We start from the raw sequence: 26,303 nt of genomic DNA on the forward strand, positions 1-26,303 counted from the left end.
AGTATTAACACGAAGACGTTACAAAAAAAACATTTAAACGCGATATAAAAAAATATTCAAAAATCCATTACAAAAATTTCGAAATTACATCAAAATTTTACTTATATGTATTGTAAGTTTTTTTTGTAATAAATGTTTGACACGTAATACCATGAAGGTATTGAACATATACTAACTTAACCTAAGTTAAGTTAACCTAACATAGTTTTCGTTTTGTTTTTTATTTTTTTATTATAAAAATACAATCACAGATGCGAGATATTAGTAAAAAAGATGCTGTTTTACTTTCCTTATGACATAGTACCTTTCACTTTTGTTAAATCCAAGTCCATTATGATCACAGACGGCAAAAAATCGGAAATTCGAGGACGTTTGGACAGATTTTTAATGTCAAATTGCTCCAAATTTGTCAAAAACTCCATAAAAAAATCGTAACAATTTTTTAGAGAAACAGAATCATTACAATTAGATTTACCTACTATTCAAAACGTCATAAAAAAAGACCTATCCCATGTTTTCGGTGAAATTTACATAAAAAATACCGATAACCTAATTATTATAAAGGTTAATTAGTTTTTTAACTTTAAATAATTTGCTCTGTGGACAAATGCCTTCTAATATGCAGCTTCATACAGGTTTTCGCCTGTATGAAAATCATCATACAAGTTTATGCCTGTATGAGAAGTATCATACAGGTATGATACCTGTATGATAATATCTGTATTTTCGTACAGGATTCTACCTGTTTTGATAATCAGGAAATCAGTTTTTTTTAGGAAGTAATGGCCTTCATACATATTTATAGCTACATTAGAATCATACAGGTTTGTACCTGTATGATTACCAGCCCATCAGAATCTTTAAATAAATCAATTTCGGGATAATATCACGAGATTCATGCCACAAAAAGTTTGAAAATATAACAAAAATAACTTCAAAATATAATTTTGAATGTTAGCAAAAAAAGAAAGAATTTCAATATTTATTTTACTGAAGGATGTATAATGAGCTAGGTCTAGTTCATTTAGATATAGTTTAATAAATGTCCAGCTTCATTCAGGACCTCGATAAAACTAGAGTAGATAGAATATCCTAGCCTGGCTTGGGGGTAGTCAGTTTTATACATAGAGGAAGCTAATAATTAGCTTATAACACAATAAACTTTTTATTTCTAACCACATATCTTTTGACAGATGATAATCAAAGTCTAAAATGACATTTCAATTATAATTAGTGAACAAAGTTAAACATTTGCTTATAAAACAATAACTAACTTTTTATTTCTATTAAAATATCACTTATTTTATCTCTATTAAAAATTACGACCACTAATTTTGACGTTCTGAATGCTTATATTGAAATTAGTGGGACAAACATCTACACTGAATGAAACCACTAATTTAATCCACTAATTGTGAGGTTCTTCATTCGGAACCACGCAATTAGTGGGATAAATTAGTGGTTTAGTGGTATAAATTGTGGATTGAAACCACTAATTTAATCCACTAATTGTGGAATCCGCAATTAGTGGAATAAATTAGTGGTTTCAAATAGCGTAGAAGTTTGTTCCTTTAATTTTAATGTATAAGCATTCAGAAATTCAAAATTAGTGGTAGACATTTTCAATTAGTAGAAAAAGTTATCAAACATTTAACTTTTCCACTAATTATACTTCAAAATTTGCCAGAAATATAATTTATGTCTTTGATTATCTTCCGTCAAGAGAAGTTGTGGTGAGAAATCAAAACTTGATTGTTTTATAAGCTTAATATTAAACTTTCTCTATGGATACAACTGTCAAATGCAAGCTCTTGCTAGGATATTCTATTAACTTTAATCGTGTCTTTTAAACATTGTGAATGATCGTAACCTAAGAAGTGTAAAGTGTAATTGAAACCACTAATTTTGCCGATCTGAATGACGCTTGAGTCATAAAAATGTAGGTAAATCAAAAAATAACTGCTGAAAAATTGAGTAAAAAAATACCAAATATACATCAAAGAATATTTATCGATGTTTTTAAATCTCAAGGTGAAATATAATATTGTTCCTAACCTTTAGTAAAAAACAACATAACTGACAAAAAAACACAAATTTGGAGCACAAATTCTTTCACCCACCCAAACGTCACTCCCTTCCCTTTCACTTTAACTCAACTACCGGCATCCGCAACCTGTAACGACCATCTCCTTGTAGTTCTTCAACACCACCTTCTTGTCATCATCCAAATACAACATCGATATCGCATTCAGCTGCGTGGGTACACAACAAGGCTTCGGCACCTTGGCCGGATTCACGGAATTCGTCAACAGCTGCACAATGGCGTGATTCGTCGTGTTCAGGTGATCGGCAAGGGGGAACTTGCACTCACCCGAACAATAGTACGCGTCGTACCCTGGGGGAGCCACTATCCAGTCACTCCAACCTACGTCTCCAAAGTTGACGTACATCTTGTGTCGACTGCACTGCACGTTCTCGCTTTTTCTTCTCAGGTGTTTTCTTGAAGCTCTCTTCGTTCTTCGTTTTTTCAGATTTTTTATGTTAGCTTCTGTGTTCTTTTTGTCGTCTGTGAATGTGTATAAAACTGGCTGAATCCTTGCCCAATCGTCTTTTGGTTCATTTAAATCCCGCTTCAACCTCACATGGTTCTTTGCGTGACTTGCTGCGCCGAGGATAGTGACAATAACTCCATGGTTTTCAGAGGGATTATCCAACCATCTTTCAACTGCTTCAGTTAAGTCAAGCTTAAGACTGCCGTTGCATCTGATGTCGATTTGTTTACTTTCGATAAGTCTTTTTATCGGGCCATGTTTGCCTTTTATTCCAGGCTTGATTATGTCTTCGACCAGTATCCTGACGTACGCAGAGTGTTGTTTTGATACGGCGTTCTTTTTCGTGTTGTTCTTGATGGCGTTTCGCCTTAGGGATAGTTCTGCGTGTTTGAAAACTTCGATCTCGGGGATGTTTGGCTCGAATTTCAATCGGAACTTGTTGGTTTTTCTGAACCTCTGGTCTATGGGACTTTCTGCAAGGAGAAAAAAGAAAAAAATATATTAGTTTTGTTTAAAAAAATAACCCGAAATTGAATACTTTCGGGTCAATCAATAAATATGTTATACAGGGTTGTTCACCACATACGACACGGAGTATTGTAGCTAAACGATGAGATTTTTACAAATTGTAAGTTTTGGGTTCGTTGAAGGACTATTAGAACTACAATTTAAAAATAATTTTACAAGATACAGAATGTCCCAAATAAGTAAAAAATATCAAAGTTGTATTTTTTTAAATGGAACACTATGGAATTATTACATTATTACATTTTTAGTTTCTACGATTAAAATAAAGGTAAATTTGATTACGATTTAGTATACTTAAACCTTACCGTTTTTGAAATATTTTTAATTTTTTGAAATTGCAGTAAAAATTTTAAGGCTTCATTTCTCCAAGGGTATCAAAGTTTTTAATACTAAATATTTACTGTAGTTTATTTACTGATCAGTTATTGTGTTGCAATAATAAAAATAATACTACCTTATACAGAGTGTCTAAAAATTTATTTTAAATAATTATTAGCTTCAAACGGCAATAACTTCTTTAATTTAAATGGAACACCCTGTATACTTTACGAGAATCAGATGCACAATTTAATTGTCTATCAAATTGTATTATACCATTTTTACCTATCTCTTTAAGTTTCCGTAGAAAATGCATTTTCTTGTAATTTAGAATTTATTTATCAATATACCCATGGACTATTGACATTTTAGATTATTTTTAAAGATGTACGAAATTTTTAAAGAGTACAGATACTAATATTGTCGATATAATTCGTTTATTTCATTAAAAAATAAAAAAAAACTGTTTAAATATTGGTTAAAGAGGACCAATTAATATGATTCCAATATTCAAACTACATTAACTGACTGTTTGCGTTGATTAATAATAATTGCTCCAAATACTAAAAAACTGAATTTTGTATGGGCATTAGACAGTGTGATAAAAAGTAACACCTTAAAAATGATATTTCATTTTTTAATAAATGCTTATTTATAACAACAGAGACTTTAATTTGATAACTTATTATTATATTGATTTCTGACTCAAATCCACATTTATTTATAATAATTTATTAACGAACACAATTAAGTATGTAATTAATTAGTATATGGGCGGAAATAATTTATGTTATATTTAATTAATGGTATACTCTTTTATAAAGATTTAAATAGTTTTCTTTTTGCATACAAATGGGCTAGTAATATTATCGTTTTGCTAAAAACTAAAAAAAAAAATATATACCACTCCCCTCTATACCATCCGTGTATTAATGGATATGACTAAGAAAGTCCAGATTTAAATTGTCCTGAAGATGCAAATAAATTTTGCGAAACGTCGACAAATTTAAAACAAAAGACTTCTGTTGATTTCTTTCGATCCTAATCCAATTTATAAAAAAAGAACACATTATTGACTACAACTTTTGATTTTTTTTAATGGCACCCTCGGTATATTTTTACTTTATTCGATGGAAAATGACCCTCTGAATAGAGAAATCAAACTCTTGGCATTTTAAATATCAATCTAGAGTGCCATGGCTCTGTTACAAACACTAGTTTTTGATCTTGGAGCTTTGAAAAAATAGATTTGATCATCTAATATTTTTCGTGTCTTGTCCTGGCGGGTTAAAAGATTCCCAAATCATATTTTTAATCATATCTCGTTTTTTCAAAAGGGACAAGGGTGGCTCATTAGCATTATTGGAAAATGCCCAAATCGTTTTTTTGATCATATCTGAATTTTTTCAAATGATGATTTCAAATTGATGTCCAAATCGTATTTTTAATCATATGTGAATTTTTTCAAATGGAACGAGGGTGGCTCATTAGGATATTTGGAAAAAGCGTTTTTTACGAATAATTTGGTACCACACACTTGGTATTTTCAGTTAAATTGTCGTTATGAACCGCATGTTATAATTTCAAATTAACTCTATGCAAAAATGTCAAAAGTTGACGTATGATATGTCATTTTATTCAGAGTGTCATTTCCTATCGAATAAAGTAAAAATATACCGAGAGTGCCATTTAAAAATCAAAAGTTATAGTGATTTCCGGTAAAAGAGAAAGTGACAAAAAATGGTTGAATACGTCAATCAATACTAATCTCATATAGTAACATACCAAATCTCGTTTTTTTTATCTGAAAAAAAAATAAAAAAGTTATAGGGGTGAGCCATTTTTGAGACACACCCAGTATACTGAAAAATAAAAAATGTCAAACAAGACTAGCGCAAGAGTCTGCAGCAAGAGTCTTGCAGCAAAGCCAAAACCAAGCTCACGACTAAGAGATTCTTGGTCTTTGCCTTGCATTTGCCCATCACTAGTAAAAAATCATTTTAATCTAGAAGAAACCCCGAAAAGTTTCCTTAGCACGTCTCTGGTTTGGTATCGAAAAACATGACAGATCAAAACAGCGAAAGTGGGACAGACAGCATAGTTATACAACTGATTTTAATTGAATTAAATAATAATAATGTGCTTGTCAGGACCCTGGATGTTTTTTGTATAACTTTATCTAAAAGTATGTGTGTATGTAATTTCAATGATACAACAAAAAATACAAGTCATCTTAGTATGTAGAAATCATTTTATGAACGATTGGTGCAATTTTTAGAACTTTAAAACAGTAAGAGACATCGGATTGATTCTGTGGAGAGATTAACAGTAATGAAACCTTTGGTACTATGTTTTGTAGTAATAACACACGATTAACTAAAAGGTAGGAACAATATTCTCTTTTGACTATGAAAAAATACTGTAAAAATACAAGAATTTGTGAGATTTTGTTTAGTCGTGTTAATCTTAAAAACCAGTAATCCTTGTCAATAATTGTCAATAATTGTTAATTTGTAGTTCATTCCTTTGAATTTGTGTACCAAAGTACCAATAGAAGCCAAAATGTTGTCAGGGAGTTGTTGTAGGAAATGATAACAACGAAGACTATTTTAATACTGGTACATCAGCTGGTACTTCAAGATATTGCCTCAGATGTTACAGAAGTAAAATTAATGAAACGATACGAGGGAGAGATATGAGTGTGGCAGATGATTATCATCATCATCATCATTTAGCTCATTCCGTCCACTGCTGAACAAAAGCCTCCTTTAACTCTAGCCATTTCTTTCTATTTTTCTGCCCATCGACTAGGAGGTCATCCTCTGCTTCTATAGGCCTCGTGTTTTGGTCTCCATTCCACAAGTCTCTTTGCCCACCGTCCATCTGTTATCCTAGCCACATATCCTGCCCAGTTCAGTGATATCACCGCATCTCTTACTCCTCTTCGTATGGTATGATGATTGGGTATTTTATCTCTAAAGGTGGCTACACACACTACTGCAAGTTTGATAAGCATGCATGCATGAACAATCTTTTTGTACAAGCAAACTGTAGCGTCTGTAGGGAAAATTTGCGCAAGCATTTTAATTGTGCAAGCCGCTTGATGATTGACTGAAATTGAATCATGCAAGCTTGGACAAGCCATGCTTGCGCAAGCGAAACAGTATCGTCGGACAACGGATGCATGAAAATCAAGCTTAACTCCCAACATAGACCTTTCCATTTTCAGATGATTATATTGGACTTGAATATGAACTGTCAGAAATCAACAATTTCTGCAAGTTAAAATTTTCTTCTCTTATTGAGGCCAGTGGTGCAACAAACACAGGGAAATCCCGCACATTTTAAGGCAGGTACATTTCTTTTAGTTAAGTAGGGTAACTATTTGAATTTCAAATTATTGGAACCAAGAAATATATATTATGCTATAACTGTGTCTAACATACTATTTTATTTACTATTATATTTTGCAAACAAATAATAATTAACTTTCAATACTATGTTTTTATTGAGCATACAAGAAGCACAGAATAAGCTGGATACGCTAAATGATGCTTCGGAAAAAGTCGGTTTGAAAATTAACTTATCAAAGACACAATACATGACAAACCTAGTACTGAGTGGTAATTTAAACATTAATAACATACTTTTGGAACCAGTGCATATATATAAATACTTAGGATATGAGATCGGTATTAGAAGGGATAATCAGACACACAAAATTCTTGGAAGAATAGGTTTGTCGTGGGCGGCATTCGGTAAACTAAATCATATACTGAGATCTGATCTTCCAATATGTTTAAAAAGAAAGGTCTTTAACCAGTGTGTCTTGCATGTCCTCACGTATGGAGCTCAAACACTTACTTTGACAAAAAAGAACATGCATAGAATACAGGTCATGCAACGGAAAATGGAAAGGTCCATGTTGGGAGTTACACTTTGGGGATAAAATACCCAATTATACCATACGAAATCAAACAGGAGAACGAGATGCGGTGATATCTGTCATACATCTTAAATATAATTGGGTAGGGCTTGTGGCCAGGATAACAGATGGACGGTGGACAAAGAGACTTGTGAAATGGAGACCAAAACACGAGGCCTATAGAAGCAGAGGACGATCTCTTAGTCGATGGACAGATGATATTAGTGGCTGGAAACTGGATTCAAGTGGCACAAAATAGAAAGAAATGGCTAAAGCTGAAAGGGGCTTTTGTTCAGCAGTGGACGGAATAAGCTAAATAATGATGATGATGAGAAGCATTGTGCCCAAGAGGTATTAAGAGACCTAGAAGACCAATTTCAGTGACAAAAAAACTATGAACTCGCTACAATGGAATATGTACAGAGATTAAACTCCAAAGTTGGTAAAATTTCGGTTCTTTGTTTGAAATATAATGTTACAATAATTTTGAATCAACGGTACCCGATGGGTTCTCTTTTCTCACTCTGAACCACCGTGGAAAGTTTCTGTTGACCGTTTGACGCTAATTGAACCTCTTAGCAAAGCAAAGACGCTTCGTGACATTCTGTTTGCAGTTAGCATCAATCATGCTACACTATCATCGTTATTATTGTTATTATTATAGGTATGCAGTTTTTTATTCGGTCTTCTAAACTGTCCGGTACATACCGAGCCCAATTCACAGCTGTATTTTAATAGTAAATGTCAATTTTTGATTAAACATTAGCAAGACTAGAAAGTTTAAGAAAGTATAAGATCTTTAGATGCAGATGCATACCTATAATACACTTACTGGCAATAAAAAAAATATTTTAAATAAGGTTCAAAATTTTCCTATATAGACCCATATACATATAACGTATTAAATCAAAACAGGTAATGGTTATAATGATAATAATAATAAACAAGGCGCATGAAAATATTTTAATTGCCCATATAGTTAATTATTCTTATTTATAGATTTTTGATTGCCACTACACGGTACTGCCCACATTGTAACACATTCTACAGTAGCGTATCTTTAATTACTTTTTTACGATTTCTGTGTATGGTAGTTGATTGAAATCAAATTTAAATATGTTGATTTTTAATAACAATAAATTTACATACATAGAATTACATACATACATACTCACAGTTAGCCTGGGCCAAGATGTCAAGAAAAAAAAAAATATAAACTTTGAGTACTTTATTTTTTAAATGCCGATACCACAGGTTTCAAAAAAAATTAAAAATTAAAATCGCCGACGTACAATTGGGGTCTCTACACAAATTTAAAAAAAAATTAACCAAAGTAAAAAGCGCGCAAAAAGTTTTGTTAATAATAAATAACGACCATCATCACCAAAAGGTACGCTTACTTTTGTCCCCCTCCCTGTTTCTAAATCTAGGAGGTTGGGTCACTGCACAAATTTAAATAAAAATAAACAAAAAAAAATTTTATAAGATTTTAATGATAAAATTTTACTTTATGATCATAAGTATTATGAAACAAGTCAAACTACAAACTAACAATTAAGGAAGTACAATTAATAACTTTAACACACACTGAATTTAGTCTAAAAAGGGAGAAAACAATTTGGTACTAGCTATAAGTAAATAAATAAATTTTAAACATGGTTACTGTTGTAGAAGCAACACTCCTAAGGAGATTTTTTTGACCAATTTGTCTGCCTGGCCTGGTGGAAATACCATTTGTTTAAAAAACGTGAACTTACTGATGATTTCCATTTAAAACTGAGCATAGATAGTGGAAGTGGATCTTTAAAAATTTGTCTGTCTTTATGTTGTTACGAAAATCCCGAAATAAAACAAGAAAAACATAAAAGTACCGGAATAAACAAACGCATTTTAATAGGATTGGCTCCCAAAATAATAGAAACCTACAAAAATATCAGAGCAATGTTTGAGATTTTGCAACACCATACTATTTGTGGAGTCAGTTCTTACACATTTGCCGCAGATCTAAAGTTGATAATGATTATATTGGGCCTTCAATCTTTATCATCATGCCATGCATGTGCCTGGTGTGATGTTAACTCAAAAAATTTACAGTCAAAGGGAGAATTAAGATCCATAAAAGATATTTCCAAATGGAGTACATTATAGAACGAGGAGACAAGTGGAAATTTAAAAGAAACAAAAAAATACAGTAAGTGTACTGCTAAGTTTACTTTATTGACTTTTTTAATAGTTATTTTTTGCAAATTTTAATTAAAATTTTTAGAGAATTGCGTCAACATCCCTTTAATAACTGGTGATGACAATCTTCCAATTATCAACTATATATTTATTTAGATGGGAGTTGTACAAAAAATATACGATTCTCTAAAAAAGGACTTTCCGGAAATTGCTGAAATCTGGCTAAGAAGTTTTGGGATACAATTAGACCATTACAGCAGATTTAATGGAAATAATGCCAGATACTTGCTTAAAAAAGTTGACGTCCTTAAGCACTAGATTCTGGTACTTACTTTGTAACAAAACTTTATTTTATTATTGTTATTTGGACACTATGCCCTTTGCTTATTTTTTTTTAGACAACAAATACATAGAGGTATTTTGTACCTTCAATGATGTGGCGCGCAAACAAAAAAATAAGAGATACGAAAATCAGTTTTACTCCAAAAATTCACGCTGTTGTTCACCATATACTGGATTTTGTTAGTATTTCACAGAAAGTATTGGGCTTTTACTCTGAGCAAGCCTCAGAGCAGATGCATCATTCTTTTAAGTTGTTCTCAAAAAATTTTAATTCAAATCCGAGATCACAAAAAACTATCAAAAATCTCCTTAGGAGTGTTGCTTCCTGCAACAGTAACCATGTTTAAAATTTATTTATTTACTTATAGCTAGTACCTAATTGTTTTCTTCCTTTTTAGTCTAAATTCAGTGTGTGTTAAAGTTATTAATTGTACTTCTTTAATTGTTAGTTTGTAGTTTTACTTGTTTACTAATACTTATGATCATAAAGTAAAATTTTATCACTAAAATATTAGAAAAAAAAATATTTTTTTTGCTTTTTCTATTAGATTAAAGTCTATTTTTATTTAAACTGGTGCCAAGACCCAACCTCCTGGATTTAGAAACAGGGAGGGGGGCAAAAGTAAGCATACCTTTTGGTGATGATGGTCGTTATTTATTATTAACAAAACTTTTTGCGCGCTTTTTACTTTGATTGAAAAAGTTTTTTTTAAATTTGTGTAGAGACCCCAATTGTACGTCGGCGATTTTAATTTTTATATTTTTTTGAAGCCAGTGGTATAGGCATTTAAAAAATAGCCAATTGAATCGTGTAGGTGAATTACAAACAGAAATTTAAAAACATCTGTGACAAAAATCACAGACTTTTTTAACAAGCAAGAAAGGATATAAATAGGTTGCACGATTAATTATTCTCGGTTCAAGCAACTATTATAAGCAATGACTTTTTTTCAACATACCAGAGACAACTTACGTAAGATCTGATACTTGATGGTTACAGAAGTGAACTGGATCAAGTCCTAGAAGATAATTATGGAGAAAATGACAGTTAAAGTTTTTTAATGTTACTTAATTAAAATAAAACAAGCTGGAGAAAAGAACTTGACACAATAGTTTATTATGTTTTAAATTGTATAATTGTAAACTGAAGTAACTCAAAATACAACTGCGATCATTTTTAAGAATGTTTATACTTTTTTGGACTTGAACCATTTTATATAAAAATATTTGAAATTCCGTTTTTTTCCGGTAGAGGACGGCCCCTTGTTATTGGAAAAGAAAGAAATTCGCTTGAAAATTTCTGGCAACACTGGCTGTGTGAACAAATCTATTGTCTTTATCGCTCCTCAGTTGTTGTTTCACACCGAAATATCGAGTTCGCATGTTTTTTTGAATAAAAGTATTCTGACAAAGTGGAGAAAATCTGTTCGTACGCCACTGGTGCCAGGTGTTTAAACGATTAGGTCAAACCTTGTGCCCCGCCCAGCCCGTATATCTGTTGATCTCACTCACCAGCTGAGAGAGTGTTACGAAACTGTGACGTCGTTGAAATCACTATTTTTCTCTTATATCTTCGCAAGACGCTGATTCTTGCGTCTTCCATTTGAAGAGAAAGGACAGACTATCAATTTTAGTATTTAGATGTAAGAAAATAATGTTTTTCAAAATTAATTTCTTCTTCTTTCGTTTCTCTTGATTCGGCAACGCTTTTAAGCTCTGCTGAAGTACCATTGTTAAAATAGGCTTCCTTATTGTCACTTTCTGACAAAATTTTGGCTCTATTTGTTACAGAAATTCGAAAGAAATAACGAAAAAATGAAAGGTTAAAAACTTTATTTCGTCTCGCACGTTTTTTAATTACTTCCATTTTTGAAAATGTTTGTATTCCTTTTCATAAGTTATTCGGGATTTAAATGGAAGTAGTTTGGATATGGCGTTTGTCGCCTCAGCCTGAATATTACTACGAAAGCGTAGAGCTGCCATCGCAACATTGAAAAATATTTTTAGCAAAACTTACACTTTTTCTGTAAATTTACAGATTTTCTGTAAATTTACACTTTTTCTGTCAATTTCTGCGTTAGTGGAAACAGTGGTTGACATCGAACTCTCCAGTTTCTAGTTTATTCACAAAAGTCTTCAATAGTAAAGACAGAATTAGGGAACCACTGCGGCAATTAATTGAAGCATTGGAGACATGCGATCTATATGACAAGATTAAGCAATATCCCAGTATAAATATTCAAAGGTATATTTTGTTCTGAAAGCACACCCCCTTTAAAAATACTTGAAAAATTATTCCTCATCGTCTATACTGAACCTGGGACTAAAAAAAATTCCGGTGATCTCTTATTTTAGAGATTATGTATTTGATTTGAAATGTATGTGATATAACACATATAATATGCTTTTAGGCGACCCGGAAAGTATTGTCACCCTTTCCGATGTATTAGTATTTGAATTTTAGAATTTAGAATTTAGAATGAGTGGGAGGGGGGTTAATCACTTCGACCTTACAGATCCATTGTGTCCCCCTTTCTTGAATCATAACTCATCATACAGTCCCAGGGCTTTGACAAAAGCCAGTATCTGGGACGGTTTTATAGAGGGTAGTTCTCCATCTCCAATATCAGTCGTACCAAAATTCATGGCACGAATGGTTGTCGTCTCGGCGCACTCAGTGATGAGGAATTGTACTGGTGTTTCCCCATCTTCCCCACAGAATCTGCATTCGCCGTTTCTTCTTAGTTTCAATCTACTGAGGTGTTCATTGAGGAGACAGTGTCCTGTTAAAAACCCCGTGACAATCCGAAAATTGTTCTTACTCAGACCCAGGAAGATCTGTGATTTTTCTTGATCATAAGCCCTCAGAAACTTCTTTGAGTGTCTTAGACCATTGCAAGATTTCCATTCCAGGTTGCGGATGGAATCTTCCAAGTTCTTGAGTTCCGCCTTACGAGTTGGTTACCACTTGGAAGCAGAACGGTTCTGGTCCAGTTAATTGGAGTGTTCGCTCCTTTCCTAGCTAGATTATTTGCTTTTTCATTGCCTTCTATCCCTTGGTGAGCAGGCACCCAGTGTAGGAGGACTTTGTTTTCTTTGCCTAATTAATTCAGCTTCTCTATGCATTCTTTGACCAATTTCGAATTGATTGATACTGGAGTTGATCGCCTTTAACGCTGCTTGACTATCAGATAAGATGGCTATTTCTTGTTTCCGATAGTTCCTATCTAAGATAAGTTGTACGCATCTCTCTCGATAGCGTAGATTTCTGCCTGTAGGATACTGGGGTAAGTGCCCATTGGTTCGGAGTAATTAGCTCTCGGCCCAAACACTCCGATCCCTGTTCCCGTATTGATTTTGGAAGCATCAGTATACCAAGTTATGGTATCGTCTTTTAACTGCTGGGCAAGCGTTTCGCTCTTCCAATCCTTCTTATTGCTCAATACTACATTGACATGTTTGTCAAAGTTGTACGTTCTTGGCATATCGTCCACTGGGAGTTGCAGGAGTGGTATTTCCTTTTTGAGGGTGTTCCAAGCCCCTGATCTGACAATTCTCCCAGTACTAATTCCGTTAGTGACCATTCTAATTATTGTCGCATTGGCATATCTACCAATGACAATGTGCAGTGGTGTTAGATCTAGAATGACCTCCATTACTGCTGTTGGACAGGTTCTCATGGCTCCTGTGATGCAAACACATGCTAGTCTCTGGACTTTGCATAGGTTTAGCCTTGGCGTCCGTTGCTCTAGTTTTGTGTACCAGGCAACTGCTCCATAAGTAATCATGGGTCTTACTATCATGGTATACATCCAGCGCATCCATGTATTAGTATTTGCAACAGGATCTGATTGTCCGCCACCTCTATGATTTCCCTTAATGCCACAGATCATGTTTTTGCATGAAGATCAATCACAATTTCCTATGGCAAATACTCCCTGCAATTAAAACTGCCAGTCATTCATAAGAGTTATGAATATTTTAAAACAGATATGGATTTTGCTATAGGTAATGCTAAAACATTTGGATTCGCCTAATGTTTTAGCGCTACTGATTTTTGGTTTATTTTTTATTCATAGGATAATAATTGATTTTATTTACATTTTTATATTAAGTGTACTCTGTTTTGTTATACAGTTACAATTTGGTTATCTATATTACAGCTATTATTTTAGAGTACTTAAAGAATTTCGATCAACTTCGAAATAAATTAGTTCATCCCAAATGCCTTCGCAAATGACGTAAACTTAGGACATAACAAAGGACATAACCATCCTCTAATGTCAAAATTTCTTTGTGACTTAATCCGATTTGAAAGTAGTTTTTAATGTATTCATCCATAATCTCTGATGAATATCTGTACTTCATCGGCATAATGGCAACTTAACCAGCAGAGAACAAGGCTCACTTGTAACTAGCGATGGGAACTATCGAATGAATTAGACTATCGAATGGTCACTGAATGAATGATTTCAACTATCGAATGGTTTTATTCGAATAAAATCATTCATTCATTTGTATACTAAAGCATATGTGACAACCTCGCCGTACGACTAAATGGTTATCGTTGCGCCACGACTATCGAATGCTTTTGATAAATGAAATTTAGTATTCGTTTGATTTTTGTGTGCGTATTAATAGTTCTTCCAAATTTTTATAACTTCGCCTAGTAAATACTATGCTATTTTTGCGTTTATTAAAATATTTAAAATACTAAAATAGTCGTTTTTTTTTAAATTGACGATTGTGTGCGAAGTGGTCAAAATTTTTCCGAAAATTTGTGTGATTTTCCGTAGCCCGATCTTTCAATTATTTAATTTTATATGGTATATTAAGGTTAGGTTAGATTGCATTTTTTTAAAGGGAAATTTTGAGAAGTAGCAATTTTTAACAGAGATGAGATGAACTTACAATTAATTTTAAAATACATATTTATGTATTTTAGATGTTTTAATAATATGAATTAGTTGAACTTAATAATCACATTAAAGTAATGTGGTTAAGTAAATTGTTGTCGAACTCAAATTTTGGGGTGAGAAAATTAAACTGAAAAGTTTTTACGTGCCAATTTAAAAAAAAGTTAACAATGTTTGTATTTTGTTTATGCTAATTCTCTTACATGTAGTTTTTTGCGAAGAAATATTTCATTTATGTTTTAAAGTAAATGCCAGCAAAAAGTAAATATTATTTTTAAATAATAATATAAAGTAATAAAAAGTAATATAAATAATTTTGATTTCTAATTTTTTATTTATATTTTCCTTCCAATTACACTGCATGCTTAGAAAATTAATAAATGTTTATATTTCATGATTTTTAAAATTTGTTGTTAATATAACAAATTAGTTCTGTAATTATTATTATTTAATAAACCAACGTTGCCATTTAGAGACTATATTATTTTAAATAGGATCTAATATAAATACTGACTTCTATTTGTTGTTTATATTTTGCTACTACTTAAAACAAATGTTTATATTATTAAATGATTGTAAATTTTGTTGTTAATAGGTATAACAAATTATTACTGTTATTATTATTTATTAAACCAGTCTTTGCTTAAAAACATTAAAAATTAAAAAAAAAATTCCTACATCCAAAATAAAAAGTATTATTGCAGTGTAACAACAGAATATTAATAAAAAAATGCAAAACATATAGACATACTATCCGTAACTAACTAATGCTAAAGAATAATATTCTTTGCTAATACCAACTAATACAAATATATGGCAACAGCGCCCTTCATAATATATTTTCTGTGTAAATACTAGCACCTCAATAACTCAATAAAAAAATAATGTGTCCCTATCTTTATTTGACTCCCCAAAAAATCAAAGATGCCGGCTTCTTTTCATAGCATTGCCACCGACCGCTGTCGGGTTTCTAGGAAAGAAACCTACGTCGCCGGACGACAACTAAAATCAGTTTATATTTTATTAAAATCGATCCTGACGAATAAATGAATTTGATAAATGAATGAATTTTATAAATGAATGGTTTTGCTGCCGAATTACTAGAATACAATATTTCAAGGCAGATGACGCATCTATTCGATAATTTTTATTCGAATAGTTTTCGACGAATGTTTTCTTACTAGCTATCGAATTATTCGAATGAATTGCAACTATCGAATGTTTTGATAGTATTCATTCGATAGTTCCCACTACTACTTGTAACTACCGAGTAACGAACAGGTCAATGCCGAGAAGTAACGCGTCGTCCTGCTGGGTAGTAAATTTCGCATGCAATTTACAGAAAAAGTGTAAATTTACAGAAAAAGTGTAAATTTACAGTAACTCTGTAAATTTACAGAAAATGTGCAAATTTACAGAAAAAGTGTAAATTTTAAATTTACAGAAAAAGTGTAAATTTACAGGAAATCTGTAAATTTACAGAAAAAGTGTAAATTTTGCTAAAATTATTTTTCAGTGTTGCGATTGCAGCTCTACGCTTTCGTAGAATATCTGTTGGTAATTTACTTATTTGGTTTTGAGCCGTTTCTGGCTCCAATTCAATCAGCAATCGACACGAAAGAGAATTAAAAAATATTGACTCAAAACTGACAACTAAAGAGACAGCTTTATTTATTTGTCAAATTACATAGAAACCAACGCCAACCCAGCACAATATTTTTTCTACTCGTAATAAATTCCTTCAAATAATAATTTCTGAATATTTTTAAAACGTAACTCGCTACGGAAAAAAATTATTGTTATATACACGGCGATAAAATTGCATTATCCCCTCCCGAAATTAATTCATTAATCTTTTCGGTCGACGATAAAATACCATTTTATCGTCTTGTATAAAAAATAACTGTTAATGATGTACATAAATTATTAGCGTGGTTAGATGAGTGTCACTTTTCATTTTATATTATTACTCAAGTATTTAAGTAATCGTTGTAGTAAGTTGAGGTAATGGTAGTGGTTAAGTTTTTGAGTAATGGTGTAGTTGTAAATAAAATATTACACAAGGTATTTGTAGGAAAGATTTTCAACACCGTCTCGTTCTTTTTTGCTTAATAAAAAATGTCTATAGGTTTGTGGCGGATTCATCTCTTAAAAAAACCCTATGGGTATTTCGCCACTTGCTGTAGGACAATCTACAAAATAAAATAGTTATTTTTTGTAAACATTTCTGCGTTAAACCTAAACGGACACTGCTTGTCAGCCAGAAACAAATTTGCCAAAAGGACAAAAAAAAGCAATAAGCACTGGACAACAAACAATAAATGTAATATAAAAAATACATTGTGAACGTTAAATGTTCGATTTAAAGAACATAAAGATCATTTAAGAAAGGGTGATTTTCGCAAATCTAAGGTTTGTCAGCTTTCATGGGTACAGAGTAGATTTGAACAACGCAAAAATTATTATGAAAAAAAGTCATAGTCTCTAAACGAAAAATAGAAGAGGCTTTTTTAATACAGTTTAATATAAAAAAAATATTGCTCAGGCATCTGTAGAGATTAGTAATGTAAGGCTATCGCTTCTTTGGTTTTATTGAACATAAAGCTTGAGGCTTTTTGGTTTTGCCCCATTAAATAATTGTTATCAGGTAGTAATTGTTAATTTTGAAGATTATCTTGATAAAATGTCATTTTAACAGAACGTGAATGGTGTTTATAGACGTATCTGTTGAAAAAAAAAACTAGAGTGTTCTTGAATAGTTGTATTTAGCTATTTTAAATAGTTTTTTCTCTGTCCTTTGTGTTTTTTGCCTTCCAACGACGGGAAGAGATATACTTCCCGAAGCGTTAAGCATTTGCAAAATATAACTACACACACCGGAAAAATCTAATAGGGATATCATTTTATTAAAGTTAAAAATAAATGTTTTGAATAAACAACCACGTATTTGTAGGCCAATTCTTTCTACTTCGATTGAAACGAAGTAGTCACACTAGTTATTTCTAAATTTGAGATATTTGCAGAAGTGTTTGTGCATTTTTTGTCAAATGTATAAAAAGCACCTAGCATCAATAATTGTTCGAATTTAACCTGTACTGGCTATGTTTTTATGATAACTGGCCAGAATTCATTCAAATAACTCTGTTTAGTATTAAACGACATTATGGAGCGTAAACATCTTAACAGAGACGAAATGCTAAGGGCCCTGGGTATGCTCGAAGCTGGAATGCGCCAAATCGACGTGGCTAGAGCATTAAATACAACGCAAAGTGTAATATCGCGATTAAGTGCACGCTACCGTGAAAGTGGTGATGTTGCTGAAAGGCACACAGGGCGACATCGCATTACTACCCCTCAGCAAGATCATTTTTTACCATTAAATGCTCGACGCCGACCGACTCTTACAGCACCAGAGGTTAGTTTAATTCTCCAGGAAACACATAATATAACCGTTAGTCCTGACACTGTTCGCAATGGATTAAGAGAGGTCAACTTAAGAAGCAGACAGAGAGAGGAAAGTGAGAGGTACGATATTTGTGGGCTCAAGATCATGTGCAGTGGTCGAATGAACAATGGGCCAATGTTCTCTTCACGGATGAGTCACGCTTTGGAATTCATCCGGATTCGAGAAGGCTTAGGGTATGGAGAGAACCGGGAAATCTTATTTGGTCGGATCATGTGCAGGACGTGCACCCTTATCAAGGTCGAACAGTTATGGTCTGGGGAGGAGTCCAGTTAGGCCGAAAAACCGATCTCGTTTTTCTTGAAAGGTTTCTAACAGGAATCACATATCGTGATTTAATTCTTGAGCCTGTCGTGTTACCATATGCCAATAATTTTGGGAGAAACTTCATTCTCATGCATGACAATGCACGGCCTCATACAGCCAGAGTGGTAAGTGAGTTTATCAATGCTCATCAATTAAACATCTTACCCTGGCCGGCACAATCTCCTGGCCTCAACCCCATCGAGCACGTATGGGACGCGGTCCAAAGAAGAATTTTGAGAATGGGTATGCCTCGTGAAACTCGTAGGGATCTGGTTCGGGCCGTGAATGCAGCGTGGCCGGCTGTACCTCAAGAAGAGATCGACAACCTGATCAGGAGCATGGAGAGACGATGTAGGGCTGTAATGAACAGTAGAGGAGGCCATACCTTTTATTATGTAAAAATGGTTTTATCTTTTTTTTAATTCACAGTTTAGAATAAAAAAAATGCGTGTATATTTTTTTGAGTTCAATAAAAATCAAGGTAAATTTGAAAAATTCGGTAAATTTCGCATTTTTATTTCCAATACGTTCTGTAAACTATTTGTTTATTTTAATTTTATTATATCAGAAATGCAAATAATAAAATTACTGACGATGGCTGGATAAAATTGTAATATCCCTAGACTTTTCCGGTGTGTGTATTTTATTTTTTAGATTTTTTTACAGTGTAAGTGCCGAAATACCCACAGGACTTTTTTAAAGAGATCTTTCTTAATCTTTACACAAAAAAATGATAAAAAAGTCTTACCTATATGTAAAAAACTCCTCACTGTATTAGCCGTGGTTAAAAATGCCCCAGGCTTTGGTATGGCCGACGTAACGAACTTTAAACCACTCTGCAACTCGTACAGCTTAACCAACTCGTCGGGTACAAAAATTTTCGACATGTCTATTTTACCGGGCCGATTTTTTAACCCGAACAACGACAGAAGATTCTTCTCAACCGCTTGGATGTATTCCTTGGGAAACGGTGGTACTGTTTCGTTCGTTTGTGTCTGTTTTGATTTTGGTTCGGATTCTTTAGTCTTATTGGCCTCTTCTGCGGTTTTGTTGGCTTCGATGAACGCTAGAACAGCGAGGGTGATCAACCAGCCAAAATTCATCCTAATGTCTGAAACAAAAAGATAAATCTTATAAATAAATATATAATAAAATACAATTAAAATCTATACTAATATATACTAATATATATTATTTAAAAAACGGTGAAGTTTCCGAAAAAAATATGCTTAAACTGCTTGACGTTTAAAGCTGATTTTTGGCAAACGGATTGACTGTGGGGTGTAGAGGTTCGATAAGGAGGGGTTTCTCGAATCTCAAATTCCAAGAGGACAAAAACGCCCCTCAAATATTAAAATATTTGTTATTTAAAAAACGGTTAGTCTTTCGGGAAAACGCTTGGACACGCATAATTTATTTTGTTTTTTACATATTTTGAAATTTTTTTAAAAATCATACAGGGTGTTCTTTTGTTTCATACAGGGGGTTCTTTTTGTAATTTTAAAGACTTAACTTTTTTTAAATTGTATTATTTGTTGTTTGTATTTTTTTGTGATTTTGTTGTTTGTGAGTGCTTTGTCGATGAAGCTGTTTTGGCTTTTTGCACAATAAAGCGTTGTTTGTTTGTTTGTTTGTTTGGGTGTTCCGAAAAAGAGAAAATGTTATCCAGTTTGTATGTTAATGGAAATTCTTGCTTTGCTTTATCACCACCATTGCAAATGATTAATTCGACGCGAACGCTAGTCGCGGGTACACGCTAGTATCACACTAGTATAGTATAAGAAAATATCCTAAACAATTATTATTGTGTGTCTGATTAAAATAATAAAAAAAACTTCATGAATGTTAAAAGAATAATTACACTACAAATTTTGTTATTATAACAACTACGTCAACTCTTGCATTCGTTCGATAAATTCCTAGATTTATCTATAACTGAGCCTAATAACACTGAGAAAATAAAATTCGCACAGTCTCATAGACCATAAAATTGTGTCATACAGGTGCTAAAAATCATATTTAATGGTTAATGCGCTAAAAATTTCGTCGGCTACCTCGTCTGGTAGTCGACAACAATGTCATCAACCTGTTAATTGTTGTCTATCTGTCATAAAACATCTCGATAGTCTGTAAAAAACTGTCTAATTGTGTAATTATGAAGAATGTGGGCTCGTCTTGGAGTAGTTCTCGACTTGAAATGGATTTGAAAAACATGAAAATATTATTGAATTTTTTCATAATGAAAGTCCTAAAAATCAAAAGGCGTGTCTATGGTAATATCATCTTAATTTCATTCTTTGATAGCTGATAATTAATTTTGATTAATGTCATATTTTTTGCTGTTATCAAAGTATTACATTTTCCGATAACTATTATCACCTTTTCACGAATACTTATTTATAATGACAGAGACGTTCATTTTCATAACTTATTATTACACCGCCCAATTCTGATTTCTGAGTCAAATCCGCATTTATTTAGAATAATTTATTAATTAAAACAGTATGTAATCAACTAATTTTTGGGCGGAAATTATTGTGGTATATTTAATTGCTATACTCGATCTTTTACACAGATTTAAATAGTTTTCTTTTTGTAAACAAATGGGCTTGCAATATTATTATTTTTACCACCTGTACATTTTGTACATGATATATTGCTTTCAAAAAACCTATAGTGATAAATGAGGTCGAAATTATAAGAAAATGCATTTTCTACGAAAACTTGAAAATATAGGTAAAAAATCGTGTAATACAATTTGATAGACAATTGAATTGTGCATCTGAATCACGTAAAATATACAGGGTGTTCCATTTAAATTAAACTAGTTATTGTCGTTTAAAGCTAATAATTATTTTATATAATTTTTTGGACACTCTGTATGAGGCAGTATAATTTTTATTATTGCAACACAATATCTGATCAGTAAATAATCTTCAGTAAATATTTATTATTAAAAACTTTGATGCCCTTGGAGAAATGAGGCCTTAAATTTTTTACTGCATTTTCACAAAATTGAAAATATTTAAAAAAACGGTAAGGTTTAAGTGTGATAAACCCTAATCAAATTTACCTTTATTTCAATCGTAGAATCTAAAAATGAAGAATAATATACAGGGTGTTCCATTTAAAAAAATACAACTGTAATATTTTTTACTTATTTGGGACACTCTGTATTTTGTAAATTTATTTTTAAATTGTAGCTCTAAAAATCTAATCGTTTAGCTACAATACTCCGTGTCGTATGTGTTGAACAACCCTATATTTTTTTCCTAAAAAGCTAGAAAATTGAAAAAAGTATAAATGAAATTAACCATTTTTTAGATCAAGCAAAATCTTTTAGGAAGGATGCATTTTCCTCAAAAAGGTTTCATGTTCAAACTATATACCTATACAGGGTTGTTCACCCTGTATAGGTACACCCAACACAAAATGGTATAATACAATTTGATAGACAATTAAATTGTGCATCTGATTCTCATAAAATATACAGGGTGTTCTATTTAAATTAAACAAGTTATTGCCGTTTAAAGCAAGTAATTATTTAAAATAAATTTTTAGACACTCTGTATAAGGAAGTATAATTTTTATTATTGGAACACAATAACTGATCAATAAATAAACTTCAGTAAATATTTAGTATTAAAAACTTTGATACCCTTGGAGAAATGAAGCCTTAAAATTTTGATTGCAATTTCACAAAATTGAAAATATTTCAAAAACGGTAAGGTTTAAGTGTAATAAATCTTTATCAAATTTACCTTTATTTTAATCGTAGAAACTAAAAATGTAATAATATACAGGGTGTTCCGTTTAAAAAAATACAACTTTGATATTTTTTATTTATTTGGGACACCCTGTATCTTGAAAAAATATTTTTAAATTGTAGCTCTAATAGTCCTTCAACGAACCCAAAACTTACAATTTGTAAAAATCTAATCGTTTAGCTACAATACTCCGTCTCGTATGTGGTGAACAACCCTGTAGATTAAAAAAAGTAACGTGTTTTATACTATTACCCACTAATTAATAACACTAATATTTTCGTAAAAACACAGACGCGTGTAATAGGCAATCCACTTTATTTCAGATCAAACGTTTCGGCTAGATTTTTAATTACAGTTGTTAAATGAAACGTTTAAAAATAGAAAACATGGTCGTACTGTACGTACGGTAGTTATTTTCGTCCATTTTAATAATCGATTATTCATATACAAGCACGAAAATTACATAAAACATACATCAATTTCCAAGTGTTTTGTGTGTTCCGCTGGCAGCCATACTGTCTGCCTCGAACAGCGACTTTCTGCACAACAAAAACAGCTTAACAGTTAAACGCAAATACATTCATTATGTCTGGGTGTTTTGCAAATAAACGTTTCATTGTGTTTGTGTGGTATTATTAATTTTATATTGCGGTAATAATTGTGTCTTTATGGAAATTGTTTAATGGATGTTTATTAGTTTGATCGACTGTCTAAAAGAAAGTTTCTTGTAATTTTAAGAATGAAATAAAGTAACTTTTGAAAAGTATAAAGGAAAAAAACAACAGTGTGTACACTATGTGCGCATATTTGAAGTAAAACTTCCCAAGTAGCATTTTCACGACTTGCGACCACATGTTTACTAAACACAACGTTGGATTAGTTACAAAAAATAGTTAGCTCCCTACCTTGGGTATTAAAATAAATTTAAACGTTTTTATAACGTTGTGCCGACGTTGGACTAGTTACTACAGCAAAGTGAAGCTTCTGCGACGTCGAATAAACGTTGTCTTGTAACCTTTTTGCTTAAAGTGATCTTTAGGTGATTCGGACAACATAGTTACAACGTTGGACAATATAGGTTTTCCGGCGTCAATTTCAGGACCTATTCAACGTTATGCAAACGTCGTCTGTTTACTAATTCCAACGTTGTTTAGATTTCCTTATTCTTACGTTGGTGGGACGATCGAAGTCACTACCTTTTTGCAACTGTATTGAACCATAACCTTAAATCTTAAATTTTCACTTCATTGTTCTGTTCAGTCAGACAGTTCAGTGCTGTTTTTGTTTTATAAAAAAACTTAATTAAAATAGGACATAAGAAAGGTACATATAAAACTAAATTTAAATATACATCGACATATATTACCGATGTTTATCCACTCCCTCGTTTATTTAGATTATAGAGGGCGGCACAGAAAGCTACTCTAGGATGATTAAATTGGGCAATCTTGCGACTAGTATACTACCTGTTAAGGCCGAACTGCGACTTTATTGGTAGTTCAGTATGCGACTACTCGAACTACTCCATCTTAATCTCCCAAAACAACAAAGTGAAAGCCGCCATGTTGTTAAATAAGAAAATGTTTCGTTCCTAAAATAGCAATTCCTGCTTTTGAATACATTAACTTAAAATATTTGACCCTAAAAACACGCGGAAACAATTTTTCGACTGCGAATAAATTATTCTCATTTTACTAAAAAAAATTCAAGAAAATTTTAAGAAACATCTTTAATTTTAAGGCCCATTAGTATTTTTCAAAGTAGAAACAATACATTTATCAATAAAAAGTTGTTTTGCGTTTAACTTTTTTGCCTTGGGTAACGAGTTACAGAGTCGGTTAAAGTGTTTCAATAATTATGATCTTCAAACATCCTCCACACTTAAATACTTTGTTTTGTTTTCCTTCACTGCCATCTGACATATGTCTCAAACTAAATCATAAAAATAATATTTTTATGATTTACTATAATTATCCCAATTTAGGATAAAACGCGACTTAGACGCCATATTAGTTTTGTATTTCTGTGAATTAGGATTTTAAACAACGTTGCAGTTTGTACTAAATTAGGCTTCTAGCCAACGTCGGTATCCAACGTCGTTTCGACACAAAAATTATTCTCCAAACTAGTGCAGACTAGGGTTGGCACGAGGTTGTGCCGACGTTGCGCCCCGACGTTTGGTCGCGTGACACAACGTTGTCCCGACGTCCAAATGCTGCTTGGGTTCAAATCTGCAAACAGTCCATTTTTTAACGGCAGTCTTTGGCAAAACTCTCCGAAAATGTTTTTAATATTGTGTACACAATGAAATTTATCGAGGTTGGAGTAATTTTAACATCTCTTAGCATCTGGCCAAAGTTAAATAGCGCCTGTTTATTTTTCCAGCCTCTCTAAACGCTGCTGAACGATACGGCTAAAATGGACACGACTCAAGTAAATCGAAACGTTTAACAAATTTTGCACTGTTTCGAAAGTTTTATTGGAGTTTTTGGAGTCTAAAAGCAAATAATAACAAGGCTATGTACTGTTAGCAAGGTTTTCTAGATAGTAATATTTAGACTGATTCACAGATTAATCACGATCCTGCTCAAACCACTCAACGTAAGAAGCTCAATTTTGGCATACAGGTTGATTCTAGGGTGTAGAGGTTCGATAAGAAGAGATCTTTCGAAAGTCCAGTTCCAAGGGTGAAACCATCCCTCAAATATTACAATATTTTTTATTTAATAAACGGTCAAGTTTCCGAAAAAACGCTTAAACACGTATATTTTATTTTGTTTTTTACATATTTTAAGATTTTTTAAAAATGTATACAGGGTGTTTCGAAAAATCTGGTCATTGATTAATTACGATCCTGCTTAAAGCGCTTGACATAAAAAGCTGATTTTTGGAAAACAGATTAACTTTAGGATGTAGAGGTTAGATAAGAAGGGATTTTTCGAAACTAGAATTCTAAGGGGGTGAAACTATCCCTCAAATATTACAATATTTTTTATTTAATAAACGGTCAAGTTTCTGAAAAAAACGCTTAAACACGTATATTTTATTTTGTTTTTTTACATATCTTAAGATTTTTTAAATCTGGTCATTGATTAATCACGATCCTGCTTAAAGCGCTTAACGTAAAAAGCTGATTTTTGGAAAACGGATTGACTTTAGGGTGTAGAGGTTTGATAAGAAGGGATTTTTCGAAACTCAAATTCTAAGGGGGTGAAACCACCCCTCAAATATTAGAATATATAATATAACTAACACGATTCTATTTTGTTGTTTTACATATTTTAAGATTTTTTAAAAATTTATACAAGGTGTTTCATAAAATATGACCATTGGGTTAGTAATCACGATTCAGCTTAAATTGCTTGATGTTTAAAGCTGATTTTTGGCAAACGGATTTACTGTGGGGTGTAGAGGTTCGATAAGGAGGGGGTTCTTGAATCTCAAATTCCAAAAGGGTGAAAACGCATCTTTCCAGGTTTTAATTTTTTCAAAATTTCAAAATATGTAAAAAACAAAATAAATTATGCGTGTCCAAGCGTTTTCCCGAAAAACTAACCGTTTTGTAAATAACAAATTAAACAAATATTGTAATATTTGAGGGGCGTTTTCACCCTCTTGGAATTTGAGATTCGAGAAACCCCTCCCTCTTATCGAACCTCCCTCCTTATCGAACCTCTACACCCCACAGTCGATCCGTTTGCCAAAAATCAAGCAGTTTAAGCAGAATCGTGATTACTCAATGGTCATATTTTATGAAACACCTTGTATAAATTTTTAAAAAATCTTAAAATATGTAAAACAACAACATAAAATATACGTGTTTAAGCGTTTTTTCGGAAACTTGACCGTTTTTTAAATAAAAAATAATGTAATATTTGAGGGATGGTTTCACCCCCTTGGAACTGGAATTTCGAAAAATCCCTTCTTATCGAACCTCTACACCCTAGAATCAACCTGTATGCCAAAATTGAGCTTCTTACGTTGAGTGGTTTGAGCAGGATCGTG

At 32.4% G+C, this 26,303-nt stretch overlaps 1 protein-coding gene across 2 annotated transcripts in view; it reads right to left on the reverse strand.

The window, feature by feature from the left end:
* Positions 1–1,837: 1,837 nt before the first annotated feature.
* The window catches only part of LOC115890345 (protein decapentaplegic-like), a 114,657-nt gene continuing 90,191 nt past the window's right edge, over positions 1,838–26,303 (reverse strand). For both annotated transcript variants that reach the window (XM_030910539.1, XM_030910538.1), the window contains exons 2-3: positions 19,280–19,642; positions 1,838–3,025 (exon numbers count right to left, since the gene is read on the reverse strand). In XM_030910539.1, coding sequence (XP_030766399.1) covers positions 2,157–3,025; positions 19,280–19,634 — 1,224 coding nt within the window. In that variant the 5' untranslated portion in view covers positions 19,635–19,642 and the 3' untranslated portion in view covers positions 1,838–2,156. The remainder of the gene's footprint in view (positions 3,026–19,279; positions 19,643–26,303) is intronic.

The sequence above is a fragment of the Sitophilus oryzae genome, unplaced genomic scaffold, assembly GCF_002938485.1.
Source record: "Sitophilus oryzae breed Bouriz unplaced genomic scaffold, Soryzae_2.0 scaffold_863_pilon_pilon, whole genome shotgun sequence".
NCBI lineage: Eukaryota > Metazoa > Arthropoda > Insecta > Coleoptera > Curculionidae > Sitophilus > Sitophilus oryzae.